Raw genomic sequence first — 18454 nt, 5'->3', positions numbered from 1 at the left:
AAAAATAAATAAAAGTCCAAACAATAATTCTGCTTGTTTATTGATAGCAAAAGAAATAGCAGAGCACTCATCTGCTTACATTATAGTATTAAATTTAAACTGAGTACAGAAATAAACTCTTTTATTTAAGTAAATACTTTATATTATACATTGTGATGTAAATTATACTCTCACAGGGGGCGCACAGCCCTTTACACCTTTAGAAGCTGTTCATTTGCTTTGGTAAAGTAACAAAACAACAGAGCAACTAAGACAAGACCAACAACAGTTTACATGAGGAGTTCACATATAAATCAGCATGAAGTGAAATGTGACAATCAGCAATTCATGACACTAAATAAAAATGGGCCCTTTGTACACTCAGTTCAAACAATCTCATTCAGTACTAATCCATGAACTTCACAACCCAAGGGAACATGTTTAAGTATTCTTGTACTCAAGCTCTCACTGAGAACCAGAAGTCTTTGTTTTAATGCGTCTTGGTTAAATGAGGGTCTGTACTTGTACTGAGAAAACCTTAAGAGCCCACGTGCAAAAACAGCAAAACAATTTTCTCCTGATTTGTTATACAGTGATAAATGTGTAGAGATATTAGATCTTCCAATAAGGGTCAGGTTTATCAGTGCATGGGTTTTATGACACAAATGGTGTATAAAACAACACAGTGTGATATAGAAGTTTGGGCTTGGTATGATTTTTTTTTTTTTTAAGAAATCAAATTTCTTTTTTTTTTCTTTTTTTTATTCAGCAAGGATGCATTAAATTAAATGTGATCCTGAAGACATTTATAAAATGTTACAAAAGATTGAAAATGTCTTTCAAATAAATGCTATTCTTTTGAACTCTATTCATCTAAGAATGCAATGTATGAAAAAAATGTATCACTGTTTCCACAAAAATGTTAAGAATAAGATTGTTCTTGAGCACCAAATCAGCATATTAAAATGATTTCTAAAAGATCATGTGAGAATGATCTTTTAATTAATATATATTTATATATATGAATTATATTTAAATATATTTATAATTAATATATATATATATATATATTATAAAATTAACTTTCAGAATATATTCAAATAGAAAGCAGTTATTTTAAACATTTTATTTTTATCAAATAAATGCAGCCTTGGTGACAATATGAGACTTTTTTCAAAAATCTTACCAATCCCAAACTGAACGGAAGTGTAACTGGCAAAAAAAATTGAGGAAAATGAATATTAAAGGCATGAGATGAAATTAAAATTTCCTGACTTCAAATAGCTTAATTTCCTGGGCAAATAACTTCAACGTTCTGTCATTTTAGATCAGGAATGAAGAAGTGATATAATTTTTACTTGAATTACGAGGACAGCATTAACGGATGGCACTGTAGCACCATGGCATATACTGTATAAGGCAAACTTGTGATGTGAGACCAGGATCTTTACAAAAGCCAGTGTAAATAACTCTGCTCCAGGTCATACATTTGTGACATTTTCTGCTTCTGATGATGGATTATTTGTCTTGTCACCATCTGTAGGCACACTGCTGTACTGGCAGTCTGTGGACATGTTGATAACAGGTTTAGCTGGAGACCCAGGCGCTGGTGAACTTTTCTTCTGGGCTGCATCACGGGAGTCCAGCCAGTAAAAGGAAACCATAAGGAACAGAGCTGATAAGGCCACTGTGATGCTGCAGGCCAGAAACACATATGTGTATTGTCCGGTACTGTCCACAAGCATTCCTGTAACACAGGTACAGAGATGTGATAACATTTAACAGTTCCTTTCATATCTAGAAAATTGTTAATAATGGTTCTTATGAATATCAATATTGAAAGCAATATTGAAGTGCTGCTTAATATTTTTATCAAAACCATGATAAATTTTATAAAGGTGCCCTAGAATGTTTTTTAAAAAGATGTAATATAAGTCTAAGGTGTCCCCTGAATGTGTCTGTGAAGTTTCAGCTCAAAATACCCCATAGATTTTTTCAATTATTAAATTTTAACTGCCTATTTTGGGGCATCAATAAAAATTCGGTGATTCAGGCTGCTGCCCCTTTAAATCCTCGCGCTCCCCTCCCCTGAGCTTGCGACTATAAAACAGTGCATAAACAAAGTTCACACAGCTAATATAACCCTCAAATGGATCTTTACAAAATGTTCGTCATGCATACTGCAAGCATGCTTTGGATGATGTATAGTATTTATTTGGATGTATTACATTTGATTCTGAATTTTTTTAAATCGGTTCATGTGAGTACAGTGGCTCAATATTAATATTATAAAGCAACAAGAATACTTTTGGTGCAGCAAAAAAATAAAATACCGACTTATTTAGTGATGGCCGATTTCAAAACACTGCTTCAGAAAGCATCGGAGCACAATGAATCAGCGTGTCGAATCAGCGGTTCGGAGCGCAAAAGTCACGTGATTTCAGCAGTTTGGCGGTTTGACACGCGATCTGAATCATGATTCGATACACTGATTCATCTATGCTCCGAATCTTCCTGAAGCATTATTTTCGGCCATCACTAAATAATTCGTTATTTCGTTTTTTTGCCGCACCAAAAATATTCTCATCGCTTTATAATATTAATATTGAACCACTGTAATCACATGAACTGATTTAAATATGTATTTAGTACCTTTATGGATCTTTACAGAGGAAGTGTCATTGCTCCCTATGGAGGCCTCACGGAGCCATTTCAACTAAAATATCTTAATTTGTGTCCCAAAGATTAACAAAGGTCTTATGGGTATGAAATGTCATGAGGGTAAGGAATAAATGACAGAATTTTCATTTTTGGGTGAACTAACCCTTTAATATTGTCTGTAGTGTTGTCAAAAGTACCGACTTCGGTACCTAGTCGGTACTGAAATTTTAAAAACGTGACGGTTTGAACGCTGTTGAGTGGATTCGTAAACATCTCTGATTGGCCGTTGTTTTCACGGCTCATCGGATATGTCTGTGATAGGCTTCAATGATCAACGCTGTAAAAACATTGTAAATAGTCATCAATTAATCTCTTCACTAAGCGCTTAAACAGATACACACTGGAGCATTTGAAAGCAGGCGTCTATCGCGTTTATGTTTATGAATCCGCTCAACAGCGCTCAAAGCGTCACGTTTTTAAAATTTCAGTACCGATAGGTACCGAAGTCGGTACTTTTGACAACACTAATTGTCTGCCCTCGTCTAATGCCTTGAACATGGACTGGCATATGCAAATTTTGCAGGCGTACATATTAATGATCCCGACTGTTATGTAATGTTGAGATTCGCCTGTTCTGCAGAGGTTTTTTAAACAAATTAGATTTATATAAGGAGGAGGAAACAATGGTGTTTGAGACTCACTGTATGTCATTTGCATGTACTGAACTCTTGTTATTCAACTATGCCAAGGTAAATTCAATTTTCAATTCTAGGGCACCTTTAATTAACTTTAGACTCTTTGATGAACTGAAAGTTAAAAAGAACAGCAATTATTTGAAATATAATTTTTTTGTAACGAATTTTTGTCATTACTATCACATTTTATCAATTTAGAGCGTCCTTGCTAGAGCGGCATGTTTCTGAATGAAGGGTTTCAAGATAACGTTGACCACTAAGCCAAAAATATGTGTATTAGTAGCATTCCTTGGTGCTAGGTTGTCCTTGGCCAAACTAATAATGATATTTCTGTGTGAGAGGTAAGTTAGACCTGACTGAGAACACAGCCTTCACTCCCACCAACACGCAAATCCAGATTAGTGCTTACAATGGAGGAGACATTCCATTCTTTTTACTCAAACACAGACACACACCTCCTCACTGATATCATATTGATTTCTTCTTTATGTATGGCAAAAATGGTTGGGAATGTCTTTAACATTTTTCTTGGGGGACTTTACTTTGACAGGACAGTTGAGACGTGACAGGAAAAAACGTTCATTTCCTGTTTTGAGCCAGATTTGAATTCGGGATAAGAGCTGTTGGATTTTTAGGCAGTTATCGCATTATGTGCTCATTACTTTTTTTTTACATCAAGATTTTAGGTATATTTTTAGGTATTTTAATTGTTATGAATTTGTAACAGAAAGTGTATTTTGTAGGTACTGTTAATGGTCACTATTTTTTCACTAAATGTTTGCCACTTTAATCACATGGTTGCTTGCTGTAGTTTATTTTAAATAATAAATATAAACAACAATAAAAGGCAGATGGTCATACAACTGTAGATGAGGTTCAACTCAACACAAATCCAAAATTCACTTTTTAAAAAATAGACTTGACTTTACTTCTAAAAGTCAAGCTATGTTTGTAGAGTTGAGTGCGGCACAGTTTGAAATAATGAAATAAACTTGAAATGATACAAATAAAAAATTGTGTATAGCACCTTTTAGCAAAAAAAAGCATAATAAAGTGTCTCACAAATCATATATTCAAAAAATATAACACATTCACACATTACTAAATGCAAGTCTATGAAATTAAGTTAAGATTCACCAGATCTAAATGGTCATGTGTTGTGACAACTGAATTTTTTAAAGTTAAAAAGTTCTAAATAGGCTTTCAATAAATATTAGGTCACCTAAATGCTCCTGAATGCATAATAGCTATAAATGCAGTTTACTTTCCAAACTTTCCCAAAAGTATTTCATGTCAACCACATTTTATATTACACAATGTTCTTGTTTATCAGGGAGTTGCTGAAGGCCTGAATGTCCTACCAATGATGAAAAGCTAGAAACGCCCCTGCTATATCTATAGAAACTATACTTGTTGTCTCAAATCTAGGGCAGGAACAAATGTTGAAATACCAGCAAGACCACATTTAAAACTGTCCCTGTCTGTTTTCAATGGATGGTATTTGGAGTTTAGAGGCCTATAGATGTTTTTTGGGCTGTCGGTGCATTCAAGTCATGTTGGAAAGAATTAATGAGTCAGAATTATGATTGAGAAACTCTGGATTTTCTTTGAGCTCTGAGTATATGAGTTGGGGTGTGTCATTGAGAAATCTCTAGCGGACAGTAAATGTTCAAAAAGTAATTAAAAACATAAAAAGCAAAACAACTGATGTTTATTCATTGTTCTTCATTTTCCAAGTAACCAAACAGATCTCACCCCCAATTTACTACTATAGAAGGGAAAATAAATACTATGGTAGTCAATAGGGGATGAGATCTGTTTGGTTTCTTCCAAATATCTTCCTTTGTGTTCAGCAGAACAAAGAAATTCATACAGGTTTGCAACAACTTGAGGTGAGTAAATGATGACAGAATTTTCATTTTTGGTTGAACTAGAAGGTAAACAACATTTTGCTCTGACAAAAGTGACTTGAATGCACCTGACGTCATAATTACGACACCCCAACTCATAAATACTTGTGTTGTTCACCTCATTTGAGTCATACACATACAGGCAGTGACATGGTGCTGTCGACATACAGTACTGTGCAAAAGTCTTAGGCCACAACCAGCTTTGTTGTTTTAGCAAAGTTCTAATGACCATCCATATTTATTTTTTTATCTTTGTTACAATAGAAACAGAAAATATAGGAAATATGTACACAAAATGTAAAAATGGCTTCTTTAAGCAAAAATCAGTATTTAGTGTGACCTCCTGGACATCATCCAGTTTCTCAAAAAAAAGAAAATCTGAGAAACGTATCAGATTTTTAAAGTTTTCTTGGCCTTCCAGTCCTTTTACATTCCATTTACGTTTAAGATAGCCAGGTTCCTTCTATTTCTCAAGTGTAAGGGGAGGTCAATAAATACATGCCACTTTAGCCTATAGAAGTCTTTTTTCCCCCTGATTTTTTCTGTTTTTTAATACTGCATACACATTTCCTGTATTTTCTGGTTATATTCTAATAAAGAGACTGAGAAATAAATATATATGGTCATTATACCATTGCTAAAACAACATCTAATCGTGGTCTAAGACTTTTGCACAGTACTGTACATTGCATATAATTCAAAACAAAAAGTTTTCACGTTACCTGCGAGGGGAGGTCCTATCAGCAGAGTGACACTTTCCATGATAGACAGCAGGCCGAGCGCAGATGGGAATCGACTCATCTCCACTGTATCCATCAGGACGGTGAACATCAGTGAGCCTACCACGCTCATGGACAGCCCGTACGTCAGCACATAAATTAATAGCACATGGAAACTGGCAGAAATACAGCATATACTATTACTGAGTCCATTTATTATGAGTGCGGCTGAAAAAACGTAGATGTGTCGACCTTTAAACCAGGATAGGCTGAAGAGCACTCCGACGGGAGGCCGCACAAAGATATTGACAAGGCCCAGGATGGAAAGCAGCAGGGCAGCTCGGCTTGGATCCATATTGTGAGCTGATGCATACGGGACCAGGTAAATAAGTGGCACCACAAACCCCAGCATCATCCAAGTGATGCCCAATGAAAACACCCGAAATCGAAGGTTACTGCAGAAGAGGTCAAAGGCCATGTGTTTTCTGAGGGACGAAGCAAAACTTTGACGGATGCCCGATGCACATCCCTTTTCGCCTGGGGGTCTGGCACCGTTGCTCATCACCTCTGACTTTCTGGGCTTGCGAGGCCGGACCGGTCTCATGACGGCTCCGCAAACACAGCAGTTGAGCAGCACAGCACCAAGCACCAGAAAGCTCCCTCTCCAACCAAGCTTACTCTGCAGATAGTCACCTAAAAAGGGCAATGTAAACAGACCCAAAGCAGTACCGGTGGAGGACATCGCGTTGGCAAAAGGACGACGGCGCACAAAGTAGTGGCCAAGTATGGTGACAGCGGGCTGGAAGCTGAAACAGAAACCCAAACCTGTAAAGTGAACAGAGGATTAATATATTGAACTGACTGATGGATTACAAACTTGCTAACTATCTACATAACAAAACTAAAGTTCATTGTACTTCTGGTAGTTTCTATTATTTACTTACATGTCAACTATAATCACTGTTGTTATTAAATGGTTTACAAATTAATAATCAATAAATAATTGCATTTATTATTAGTATATCATTTAATAATTAATAATGATCTATGAATAATAAATACATAAAATCGGTAACTGACTGTAGATAATAAATGCATTTAAATAACATTTAATTATGATTAAATTATGATTAAGCAGTATTATCTACAACCCGAATTCTGGAAAAGTTGGGATGTTTTTTAAATTTGAATAAAATTAAAACTAAAAGACTTTCAAATCACATGAGCCAATATTTTATTCACAACAGAACAGATAACATAAATGTTTAAACTGAGAAATTTTACACTTTTATCCACTAAATGAGCTCATTTCAAATTTGATGCCTGCTACAGGTCTCAAAAAAGTTGGCACGGGGCAACAAATGGCTGAAAAAGCAAGCAAGCATTTTGAAAAGATTCATCTGGGAGAACATCTATCAACTAATTAAGTTAATTGATATCAGGTCTGTAACATGATTAGCTATAAAAGGGATATCTTGGAGAGGTAGAGTCTCTCAGAAGTAAAGATGGGCAGAGCTGTGAAAGAGTGCATAAAAAGATTGTGGAATACTTTAAAAAACAATGTTCCTCAACATCAAATTGCAAAGGCTTTGCAAATCTCATCATCTACAGTGTATAACACCATCAAAAGATTCAGAGAACCTGGAGAAATCTCTCTGTGTAAATGACAAGGCCGAAGACCTTTATTGGATGCCTGTGGTCTTCGAGCCCTCAGACGACACTGCATCACTCATCGGCATGATTGTGTTAATGACATTACTAAATGGGTCCAGGAATACTTCCAGAAACCACTGTCGGTAAACACAATCCGCCGTGCCATCTGCAGATGCCAACTAAAGCTCTATCATGCAAAACAGAAGGTATATGTGAACATGGTCCAGAAGCGCCGTTGTATCCTGTGGGCCAAGGCTCATTTAAAATGGACTGTTTCAAAGTGGAAAAGTGTTCTATGGTCAAACGAGTCCAAATTTGACATTCTTGTTGGAAATCTCGGACGCCGTGTCCTCCGGGCTAAAGAGGGGGGAGATCTTCCAGCATGTTATCAGCGTTCAGCTCAAAAGCCAGCATCTATGATGGTACGGGGGTGCATAAGTATATATGGTATGGGCAGCTTGTATGTTTTGGAAGGCACTATGAATGCTGAAAGGTATATAATGGTTTTAAAGCAACATATGCTTCCCTCCAGACAACGTCTATTTCAGGGAAGGCCTTGTGTATTTCAGCAGGACAATGCAAAACCACATACTGCAGGTATTACAACAGCATGGCTTCATCGTAAAAGAGTCTGGTTGCTGAATTGGCCTGCCTGCAGTCCAGATCTTTCACCTATAGAGAACATTGGGCGCATCACTAAATGAAAGGCGACCACAAAGTCTTCAGCAGCTGGAAACCTATATCAGGCAAGGATGGGACCAAATTCCAACAGCAACTCTAGTAACTTGTAACCTCAGTGCTCAGATGTCTTCAAACTGTTTTGAAAAGCAGAGTAGATGCTACACCATGGTAAACATGCCCCCATCCCAACTATTTTGAGACCTGTAGCAGGCATCAAATTTGAAATGCACAAAATGCTCATGTATTATTTACTTACGTCAACTATCTGAGCTGTAACTGTAAATACATTTATTTATAATTTATTTAATTCATAATTAATAATTTATATTATGAATAATAATAGTTATAATAATAGTAGTATTTATTAACTACCAAGTATTTATTAATACAATTTATATTAATTTTTATTTTATATTAATAACAATCTATAAACTTATATAATAAATAATACATTTATTTATAATTTACATTTTTATTCTGGTTGTATCACTCTCACGCTTTTTGCTACAGTACATCCATTTTTAACATTTGGAACTATTTTTATGGGTGGTCATTTTAATAAAATCTAAATAATAAAAACAGCATCTTGCAGTACTGGTGTTGTACTGACTGCCTGTAGCCAAATAACAGCCATGCTGATAATATGCACAACAGGATTCTTGTGTGACATTGCTCAAGAAATAACCACATCATATTTGTATTCATATTCTTATTCATGTCAGGTCAGCCAGTAAAGTGCTTAGTGATAACACTTTATATAATCGCAATGGCGTTTATGTAATCGCTGCTGTTGCTCTTTTATCAACAGATCAAACAAGATGTCATAATGGCTTACTCTGGGGACTTACTGACCTGTGATGACCCCAGTAGTGATGTATAAGTCAACTATGGAATGTGAGAAAGAGCTGATTGCCATCCCCAAACCACTCAGCACTCCCCCAAACATCACTGTGGCCCGGCAACCGAAGCGATCCACCAGCACACTACAGAGAGGACCTGTAAGAAAAATGCTTATGGTAAAAAAAAGCTTCAATCTGATGTTCCAGCATGTCATAATCCTATAGCTCATTTTCAACAACCAGCTACTCAAAACACCACCAATGAACTGCCTTGAACAATATAATAATGCCTTGTTCAAATATGTTAAGCCAATGTCAACACACAAGTAATTGGCACATGGCAGTTCAAGAGGTACACTTAAGTGTGTGTAATAAATGTTGAATCAAGCTGTTCCTCTTTTTTATTACTACTACTACTGCTACTGCTATAAGTCAAATTCACAGCGAACACATAAATCAAACAATGACTTTTAATTACCATGTCTGCTGGATCTAATATAGAGTGCCTTGCTAAAGTATTCATACCCCTTCATTTTTCACATTTTATGTTGCTGCCTTATGTTAAACCACTTTAATTTAAAGGTATGTGGGGTAACACAGCGCTTATCATATTAGACACATTTATGTGTTGAAAGTTGTTATAATGCTACTCTGTGCATTCGCTCTGCAGCTGCTATGAGGCACTAGTTGCTAGATTGATATTAGGCATGGTAAAACACGGTACTCGCTGTAAATCAAGAAAACGAGATTTAAACAATAAGACTTACTGTGTTGAGCAATATAACAATGATTAGTTTTTTGTCAATTAATGTATCCAAACAGTGGCTCATCTGTCTAATAAAAACAGAATATATTTAAGCGTTTTTGGTGTTTCCATGGTTTCTACAAAATTAAACTGGAAATCGAGGATAACGCGTGTATGATGTCAATGATAGGCAACGCATGGATACGATTTTTCTGGATTTAGGCAAGGCAAGTCAAGGCAATTTTATTTGTATAGCACATTTCATACACAATGGTAATTCAAATTGCTTTACACAAGAAGAACCATATACATAATAATAATGGAACACATAAGAAATAGATATAACAGTAAAAACAAAGAATTTCGCTATTTAGATGGAAGAGTTTTTTTGTTGTCCGTCAGAGCGGATCTAAACAGATCTATCCATCAGAGCGGAACTAAACGAATCTTCCTCATGCAGAGGAATAACTGTTATTTGTCAGGTAGCTGTGTGTTTAAACATTACCCTTTTACAGACAAATCTTCCTGGACTAACTCTGCAAACAAATCTTCCTGGACTGACTCTATACAGAGCTGCATCCAGGGATAACTCTAAAAAAATAAAAATATTTGTCAGGCAGCTGTGCATTTAAACAGTACCCTTACAGACAAATCTTCCTGGACTGACTCTATAGAGCTGCATCCAGGGATAACCAAAAATAAATAAATAAATAAATAAATAAATAAATATTTGTCACAGAGCTGCATCCAGGGATAAGAAAAAAAAAGAAAAAACGTACTTCCTAATTCTCCCAGCTCTTTCAACCAGACAGCAAGATATAAAATTTATTAAAGTCAGAAAATAAAAGAGATACATAAAATATATAAAATGCATTAAAAATGAAATAAATTAAAATAAGAAAAAGAGTTGAAAGAATAAAAAGATTATAAAAAGTAAACAGTTCGGACATAGCACAGTGCTCAATGCATAGGTAAAAAGATATGTTTTGAGTCTTGATTTGAATGTGGCTACTGTTGGAGCACACCTGATCTCTTCTGAAAGCTGGTTCCAGCTGCGGCTGGCGTAACAACTAAAAGCAGACTCTCCCTGCTTTGAGTGAATCCTTGGTATTTAAGGGACTTGATCCTGATGATCTGAGTGATCTGTTAGGTTTATATTCTATGAGCATATCTGCAATGTATTGAGGTCCTAGGCCATTGAGTGATTTATAAACAAGTAACAGTACTTTAAAATCAATTCTAAATGCAACTGGAAGCCAGTACAAGGACCTGAGGACTGGTGTGATGTGTTCATGTTTTCTGGTTCTGCTCAGAATCCTGGCAGCAGCGTTCTGTATGAGCTGCAGCTGTCTTATGGTCTTTTTGGGAAGACCAGCGAGGATCCCATTACAATAATCCACCCTGCTGGTGATGAAAGCATGAACAAGTTTCTCTAAGTCTTGACTGGAGACAAAGCATCTAATTCTTGCAATATTTTTGAGATGATAATATGCTGATTTAGTTATTGTCTTTACATGGCTACTGAAACTCAGGTCTAACTCCAAAAATCACACCAAGATTCCTGACTTGATTTTTAGTTGTTTGACCCCTAGAGTGAAGGTATGCGTTCACTTTGAGAACTTCATCTTTGTTTCCAAACGCAATGACTTCAGTTTTGTCTTTGTTTAACTGAAGGAAGTTTAGGCACATCCAATTTTTAATTTCATCAATGAATTGGCACAAGGAGGCAATGGGGCTGTAGTCGTTAGGTGATAGGGCTAGGTAAATCTGGGTGTCATCTGCATAACTGTAATATGCAATTTGTTTTTTTCTCATTATTTGGCTCAGTGGCAGCATATATAGGTAGAACAGGAGGGGTGCAAGTATTGAACCTTGAGGGACTCCGCATGTCATGGATGTCCAGAGATTTAAACATTCTTGGAAACATTTGGGATAATGTAGGTACACAAGTCAACAAAATATGTTGTTCTAGTGGTACATTGCATAAGTATTCAAACTCAGTATTTAGTTGAAGCACATTTACAGCCTCAAGTCTTTTTGAGTATGATGTGACAAGCTTTGCATATTTGCATTTGGTGATTTTTTTTGCCATTCTTCTCCTTAGATCTTCTCAAGCTCTGTCAGTTTGGATGGGGAACATTGGTGGGCAGACATTTTCCATTTCTCCAGAGATGTTTGATTGGGTTCAAGCCCAGGCTCTGGCTGGGCCACTCAAGGACATTCACAGAGTTGTTCTTAAGCCACTGTTGCATTGTCTTAGCTGTGTGCTTAGGGTCATTGTCCTGTCAGGAGGTGAACCTTCTGCCCTGTCCGAGGTTCTGAATGCTCTTGACTAGCCAGGTTTTCATTAAGGCTAACTCTATATTTTGCTGCGTTGAGCTTTTCTTCTACTCTGAGTCCCCCAGTCCCAGTTGCTGAAAAAAACCCCACAGCATAATGCTGCTAACACCACACTTTACTGTCGGGATGGTATTGTGCAGCTGATGAGCAGTGCCTGGTTTCCTCCAGACATGATAATTGTTTCTAATAGTCTGAGAGAGTCCTTTAGGTGCTTTTTTTTTTTTTTTTTTAAATTCCAAGTGGGTTATCATGTGTCTTACTGAGGAGAGGCTTAAGTCTGTCCACTCTGCCATAAGCCCAGATAAGTAGAGTGTTGCAGTGATGTTTGTCCTTCTGTAAATTTCTCCCATCTTCATATATGATCATGTAGCTCAACCAGAGTGACCATCAGCGTCTTGGTCACCACTCTAACCTTCTCAATCGATTGCTCAGTTTAGCCAGGGGACCAGCTCTAGGAAGAGTCCTGGTTGTTCCAAACTTCTTTCATTAAGGATTATGGAGGCTACATGCTCCAGTGAACCTTCAATACAGCAGTTTTTTTTTTTTTTTTTTGGTAGTCTTCCCCTGATCTGTGTCTTGATACAATCCTGTCTATGAACTCTACAGGCAGTTTCTTTGACCTCATGGCTTGGTTTTTGCTCTGATATGCATTTTCAGCTTTTAGACCTTTCATTGAGAGGTGTGTGCCTTTTCAAATCATACCCATTCAATTGAATTTGTAACAAGTTAACTCCACTGGAAGTGTTCTAACATCTACAAGTGAAATTAAAAATGGTCCTGAACTACATTTCAAGTGTCCCAGAAAAGAGTATGAACACTTATGCAATGTAATTATTTCAGGGTTTTTTTTTAATACATTTGAAAAGTTGGCATCTGATTTTTGCTGTCATTGTGGTGATTAATGTGAAAAAAGGCCATTTAAAGTAGTATAACATAAGGCAGCAACATAACATGTGGAAAAAATGAAGGGGTATGAATACTTTCACAAGGCACTGTAGCTGATATCAACTTAAATCACATGTACAAATAATGACTACAATTTCCTTCTCACAGTGGAGAGAAAACATGTTTATTTATAGCATATCTACTCCAAAAGCCTTCTTAATATCTCTGAATTTTTTAACGCTATATGAATTGCCTACTTATGCATTCAGTGCAGTTACCCGATTAAGAGGGTGACATCTGATTAAACAAAATTATGCATAGTGCTGCTTTGATTTGCTGCATGTAAAAATATATGCATTATATAAAGGGTTAGTTCAACCAAAAATGAAAATTCTGTCGTTTATTACTCACCCTCATGTCATTCCACACCCGTAAGACCTTCATTCATCTTCGGAACACAAATTAAGATATTTTTGATAAAATCCGATGGCTCGTGAAGGCTGCATTGACAGCAAGTTATTTTGGACTTTTAAACGCCCAGAAAGTACTAAAAACATGTTTAAACAGTTCATGTGACTACAGTGGTTCAACCTTAATGTTATGAAGTGACAAGAATACTTTTTGTGCACCAAAAAAACTAAATAACAACTTTATTCAACAATATGTAGTGAAGGGCGATTTTAAAACACTGCTTCATGAAGCTTCGAAGCTTTACGAACCTTTTGTTTTGAATCAGTGGTTTGGAGTGTGTTTCAAACAATTCCAAGCGGCCAAAGTATCGTGATTTCAATAAACGAGGCTTCGTTACGTCATAAGTGTTTCAAAATTCCCATGGGTCACGTAACTTTGGCAGTTCTCCAAACCACTGATTCGAAACAAAAGATTTGTATATCTTAATATGTGTTCTGAAGATGAACAAAGGTCTTACGGGTGTAGAACGACATGAGGGTGATTCATTAATGACAGAATTTTCATTTTTTGAGTGAACTAACCCTTTAACCCTCTGGTAGTCTTTGGTCATTTGAGATTTTTTAAAATGCTTTTTCTGAATAGTACGAAACTTGGTGAATTTTGAAATTATTATTGTTTAGTCTCATAAAATCTCCCTGAAATACAAAATATTAAATACAAAATATACTAAAATATAGTACATTTATTTCACACAAAAAATATTTTTTTATACTCCTTGTCTTTGGTTCATTTTGACCACCAGAATCACCCCAAAGTTAAGAATACTGGAGGGTTAATAAAAGAGTATATATTTATTGAATACAAATTACAGGGGGGCCGAGCTAAATAATTTGGTATTTAATTTGTTAATGAATGTTTTTTTAATAAAATTGCTGCAAAAGTACCAAGTCTCTGGAGTGGAGGTATTTCAATAAGGAGGGACCCAGTTTACTATCCAGACACAAATATAAGAAAGCCATTCATAGGTTCATTCTCCCAAAAAATGAAAACACTGTGACTTTTAAAACATTTCAGCACATTGGCTCGTAAGTTTTGGGGTGGGACTTCTTGTTTGACCAATGGAAGATGGGCGAAGTGTTTAGGAAACCTGTCTGAAAATCATTATTTTTGCAATTTTGTTTGGTTGTGCTAGTGGAGAAGAAATTACAAACTATTAAGCATCTTCTAAACACCATCTGATAACATCCTTACCTCCGGCATGCAGAACTGACGTCATTATTGACGGCACCCAAGATGTCTCACTGTTACTGGCTTTAAATTCTTCCTGAAGATCTAAGTAGAAGATGCCAATGCAGGCCGGGAAGGCCAGTGTCAGAGCTAAGACAAGAATGGTAGCCACCAGGACCACCCATCCCCAGCCTCCATCTGGAGCATCGTGCGCAACTGGATGATTTTGATCAGAAGGGGGTCCTGGTCCTTGTTTCTCTCCATCAGATTCAGGCTCACATAGCTCCCCTGTCTGCTCCTCCATGCTGGAAGGTTGTTGAGGTGCCATATTTTCTTATATGATGGTATCCAAGTCACTGTCTTCCGGGTTTTTCCACCTCATCCGGGGGGCTTTGGGCTCTCAGCACCAGAAGAGCAGGGAAACACATTCTTGTATATTCTGCATCCTCAAAATAAATGTCCTTGCTACAGTCCTATATAAAAAAAGGAGGGGGAGAGGGAATTGGGAAATAATCATATTATACAAAGATACAAAACAGATTTTAAATATAGAAAACTATATTAGGTGGAGCTACAAAAGTAAGTTCTAGTATGAAATTGTCAAACTCTTTCAAGTTCAGGTAGACCAGAGGGGGAAGGGTGTTACTGGTCACAGTCAACATACAAATTTTTCAGTTTGTTTAATCTGTAACTGAATAATAACCACTTAAACATTTATCCAAAACTTACAACACCTCTGGATGTGGAGATTGTTTTTTGTTCTTGTATGAATGTGTTTTTGAATGAATCTTTTAGTTAATGAATCATTCTGAGTTACTGAAGTAACCTGAATATAGCATGAGCAGATAGCATTCAAGTGAGGGCTGTGAAGGAGCTTTTCATTGGATGAAAATGATATATCCATGCACATCATTATTATTATTATTTTTTATTCATGTGCCTTTAATCAAAATATCTTCCCATCTTGCAGTGACATGTCTCTCTGATGATGTTTACAGGACAACTAACATGAGATCACATCAACAGCAAACCACACCAATCCAACGATCCCAACATTCCCGATGGACAAAATCAAGACACGCTCAACATTTTTTTTCCCCTCATAATTATTGTTTCACATAAATTACAGTAGTGAAGAAAAGTCTATTGCAGCTTCCATTTCATGCTGACTTTAAACACCCTTAGGGACCGTTCAGACTGTTGCGTTTTTTGCATTCCACTGCGCTGCTTGTTTTTCTATTTACACATGCTAGATGGATGTGTTCGACCATTGTGCTCTCGTCTTTTGTAGCATCTCACACGACACAATGTTTTTCATGTTTTTAAAGGCAAAAAACTGTGTGAATGGCCCCTTTGGATTTTAAACCCAAATTTTAGGGGAAGATAAAGACAAATCAGTTAAGTGAATGATTCACAAATTCAATGACTCAATCCTAATACATAAAAAAGATATGCATGTGTGGCCATCTGCATTAACGATGTAACACAAGGTCACTGAACGAACAGACGAAAAGATCCGACTCACTAGGATGAATCAAAATCCCCACCACTAATACTGTTGTTCACGTTTCTCCTGCTCCTTTGTCTGATGTTTTTGTTCCGTTTCTACAGCTGTTTTAGGGTCTTCTGTACATGATGACATCATAATGACATTTCTGCTTTTCCGGAAGAAGCGACTTTAAGACAACAACAAAGTACTAAATACGGAAAGCCGATGCGTATGTGTGATTTTGTTTTTTCAACAAGAGCTGCGAAAACCTTAACCTTAAAAAAACCTTAAGACGTGTTTGACCGGCCCCAAAGTCCTAAGTAAGCTTCTCATATAACAAACAGTCTTTTATTGAAAGTACCTGAAATTGGCCACATCACCGGGACCTAAGGAGTCAATGTCAACATTTAATCCTCTTCAAGCCCAATGTAACTTTAAAAAAAAAGGCGTAGCCTATATTGCCATGCTCAAACACGGTAAAATTCAAAGCTTGAAGATCTAAAAAACAAACGCACCTTTTCAGGCATCCACGCCAGTGCCGCGTCTCTGTACTGCGGAGGCTGTGGAGACAGTCATATCAGCGGTAGGAGGAGACAGCGTGTGGGAGCAGTTTCAGGCACTATCCGATTAAGAAAAAGCTATTGTAACATCCTGTTCTTTCACATATCGAACCCACATAACACAAACGGAGAGAGCCAGATGAAAGTGGTAACGGCTCCTTTAACAGCAGCCTACACGTAGGGAAATTTGAGCACCGGGGCGTCGGGGGCGATGGCATGGCATTTCCTCTAGCCTTTCCCCCAGAACGCCTCGGTCTCATCCGCCTAGTAGAGCCGCGCTGAAGGGCGGGTTTATGTAGGTATGCTGGCGTAGTTTAGCAAGTGTAACCCATAAACTGCATTTTAGTGCGTTTAGTCCATTCATACATAAATATTAGGATTATTAAAAGAAAAATTCCCCCAACAGTACTAGATTAAGAGTTAAGTACATACTGATCATATGCCGCACGTGCGCATGTCCTTTGCGCACTCAGCTTCTAAATCCAAAACAAACATCTTTTTCTCACTCCAAAATCACCATTTACTAGTGGAAAAACATATGACACTTTTAGATAACCTGAATTTAAAAGTAGCTTTCGAGTCGAGACATTTTAAGAAAATAAATACAGCCAAAAAGAAAAGAAAAATATGCAAGATGCAATAGAAACAAGTGGTGAATCATTCTGACCAACCTATACTTTTGTGTTCCATGTAAGTCGGGTTTGGTCGAAATTACATTTTTGTGTGAATTTACAGGATTCCCATAGTAATGAAACATTTCCAGATTAACATTTCAATACTGAATAATAGTTTTTTTTAAGCTCTAAATATTAAAGCTGACAATAGTATGTCAAAACGTTTTTAAATGGTTTTTACAAATTGTTAAACAACACATATTCAAAGTTCTTGCATTTTTTTAAACAAAATAAGCACGCCACAAGTCTGAAACACAAACACATTTTATGATAAAAATCATACATTATCATTTTGCAATCTGTACATTGCAAGTAACTGCATCAGAAGACAAACTTCAAAAATGAAATAAAAAAAAAAATTGAAAAGGACAGTCTGATCAAGACTATTCATTTCCAGAACACTTAGCTCCACAATCTCCATAGCCTAGTGACATATTTGACACTTTACATCAATACTATTGACAATGCAATACACCCAAAACATCTGATGAAAGAGCAGGTTTCCAGCACAAATAAATGCGTGTACTGTATATTAAAGCATGCAGGTGTTGTAGACTTAACATTATGGCCGGAAAAGAAAAATAAACTCTTCTGTTAAACATGGACTTTGTTTTTAACTTTTATCTAAAAAAATATGACAGATGTCTGCACTTTTGGCCGGCTTGAAATAAGGCTTTCAACCAATGTTTTTATCAAATACACGGGGTGTTGCAAAAGCATATTTTGCCTCAGCAAGCAAGTTTTTCCACTAGTAATGTGTTTATTTTAGCGATTTCTACAGAACAGATAAAATAGGGCCAGATTTTCCACTTCTTAAGTGTTATTAATACCATCTGTCAACTGTCCATGCACCAATTCACCTTTACAATATGACAACATCCCAGCATATAACATTATATACTCAACACATTGCATGCTTCCAAGTTGGCGTTCAAAAACGTCAACCTCCTGTTTTTTTTGTTTTTTTTCCAGAATAGCATATATCT

At 36.6% G+C, this 18454-nt stretch overlaps 1 protein-coding gene across 2 annotated transcripts; it reads right to left on the bottom strand.

Annotated features, from left to right (window-relative positions):
* Positions 1–33: 33 nt before the first annotated feature.
* slc16a5a (solute carrier family 16 member 5a) lies at positions 34–17093 on the bottom strand. Of its 2 annotated transcripts, none has more exons than XM_067369778.1 (5): positions 16750–17093; positions 14770–15218; positions 9151–9294; positions 5968–6789; positions 34–1726 (listed from the first exon to the last, which is right to left on the bottom strand). In XM_067369778.1, the coding sequence occupies exons 2-5, from the start codon at positions 15071–15073 to the stop codon at positions 1461–1463; spliced, it is 1536 nt and encodes a 511-aa protein (XP_067225879.1). In that variant the 5' UTR covers positions 15074–15218; positions 16750–17093; the 3' UTR covers positions 34–1460. The 2 variants fall into 2 exon arrangements, with proteins under 2 accessions (XP_067225879.1, XP_067225880.1); XM_067369779.1 differs by lacking the exon at positions 16750–17093 and adding an exon at positions 16596–16743.
* Positions 17094–18454: the final 1361 nt, after the last annotated feature.

Source organism: Chanodichthys erythropterus, chromosome 19 (genome assembly GCF_024489055.1).
Source record: "Chanodichthys erythropterus isolate Z2021 chromosome 19, ASM2448905v1, whole genome shotgun sequence".
In the NCBI taxonomy this organism is placed as follows: Eukaryota; Metazoa; Chordata; class Actinopteri; order Cypriniformes; family Xenocyprididae; genus Chanodichthys; species Chanodichthys erythropterus.
This window is presented reverse-complemented; position numbering and strand designations above follow the sequence as displayed.

Bases quoted from the DNA above. Each gene is read 5' to 3' on its own strand.
- slc16a5a (XM_067369778.1), bottom strand. From the start codon at position 15,073: ATGGCACCTCAACAACCTTCCAGCATGGAGGAGCAGACAGGGGAGCTA. The intron at 9,295-14,769 runs GTAAGGATGTTA...TTTTTCTTACAG, and splicing joins GTCAGTTCTGCATGCCGGAG to GTCCTCTCTGTAGTGTGCTG. The intron at 6,790-9,150 runs GTCAGTAAGTCC...TTCACTTTACAG, and splicing joins CACTACTGGGGTCATCACAG to GTTTGGGTTTCTGTTTCAGC.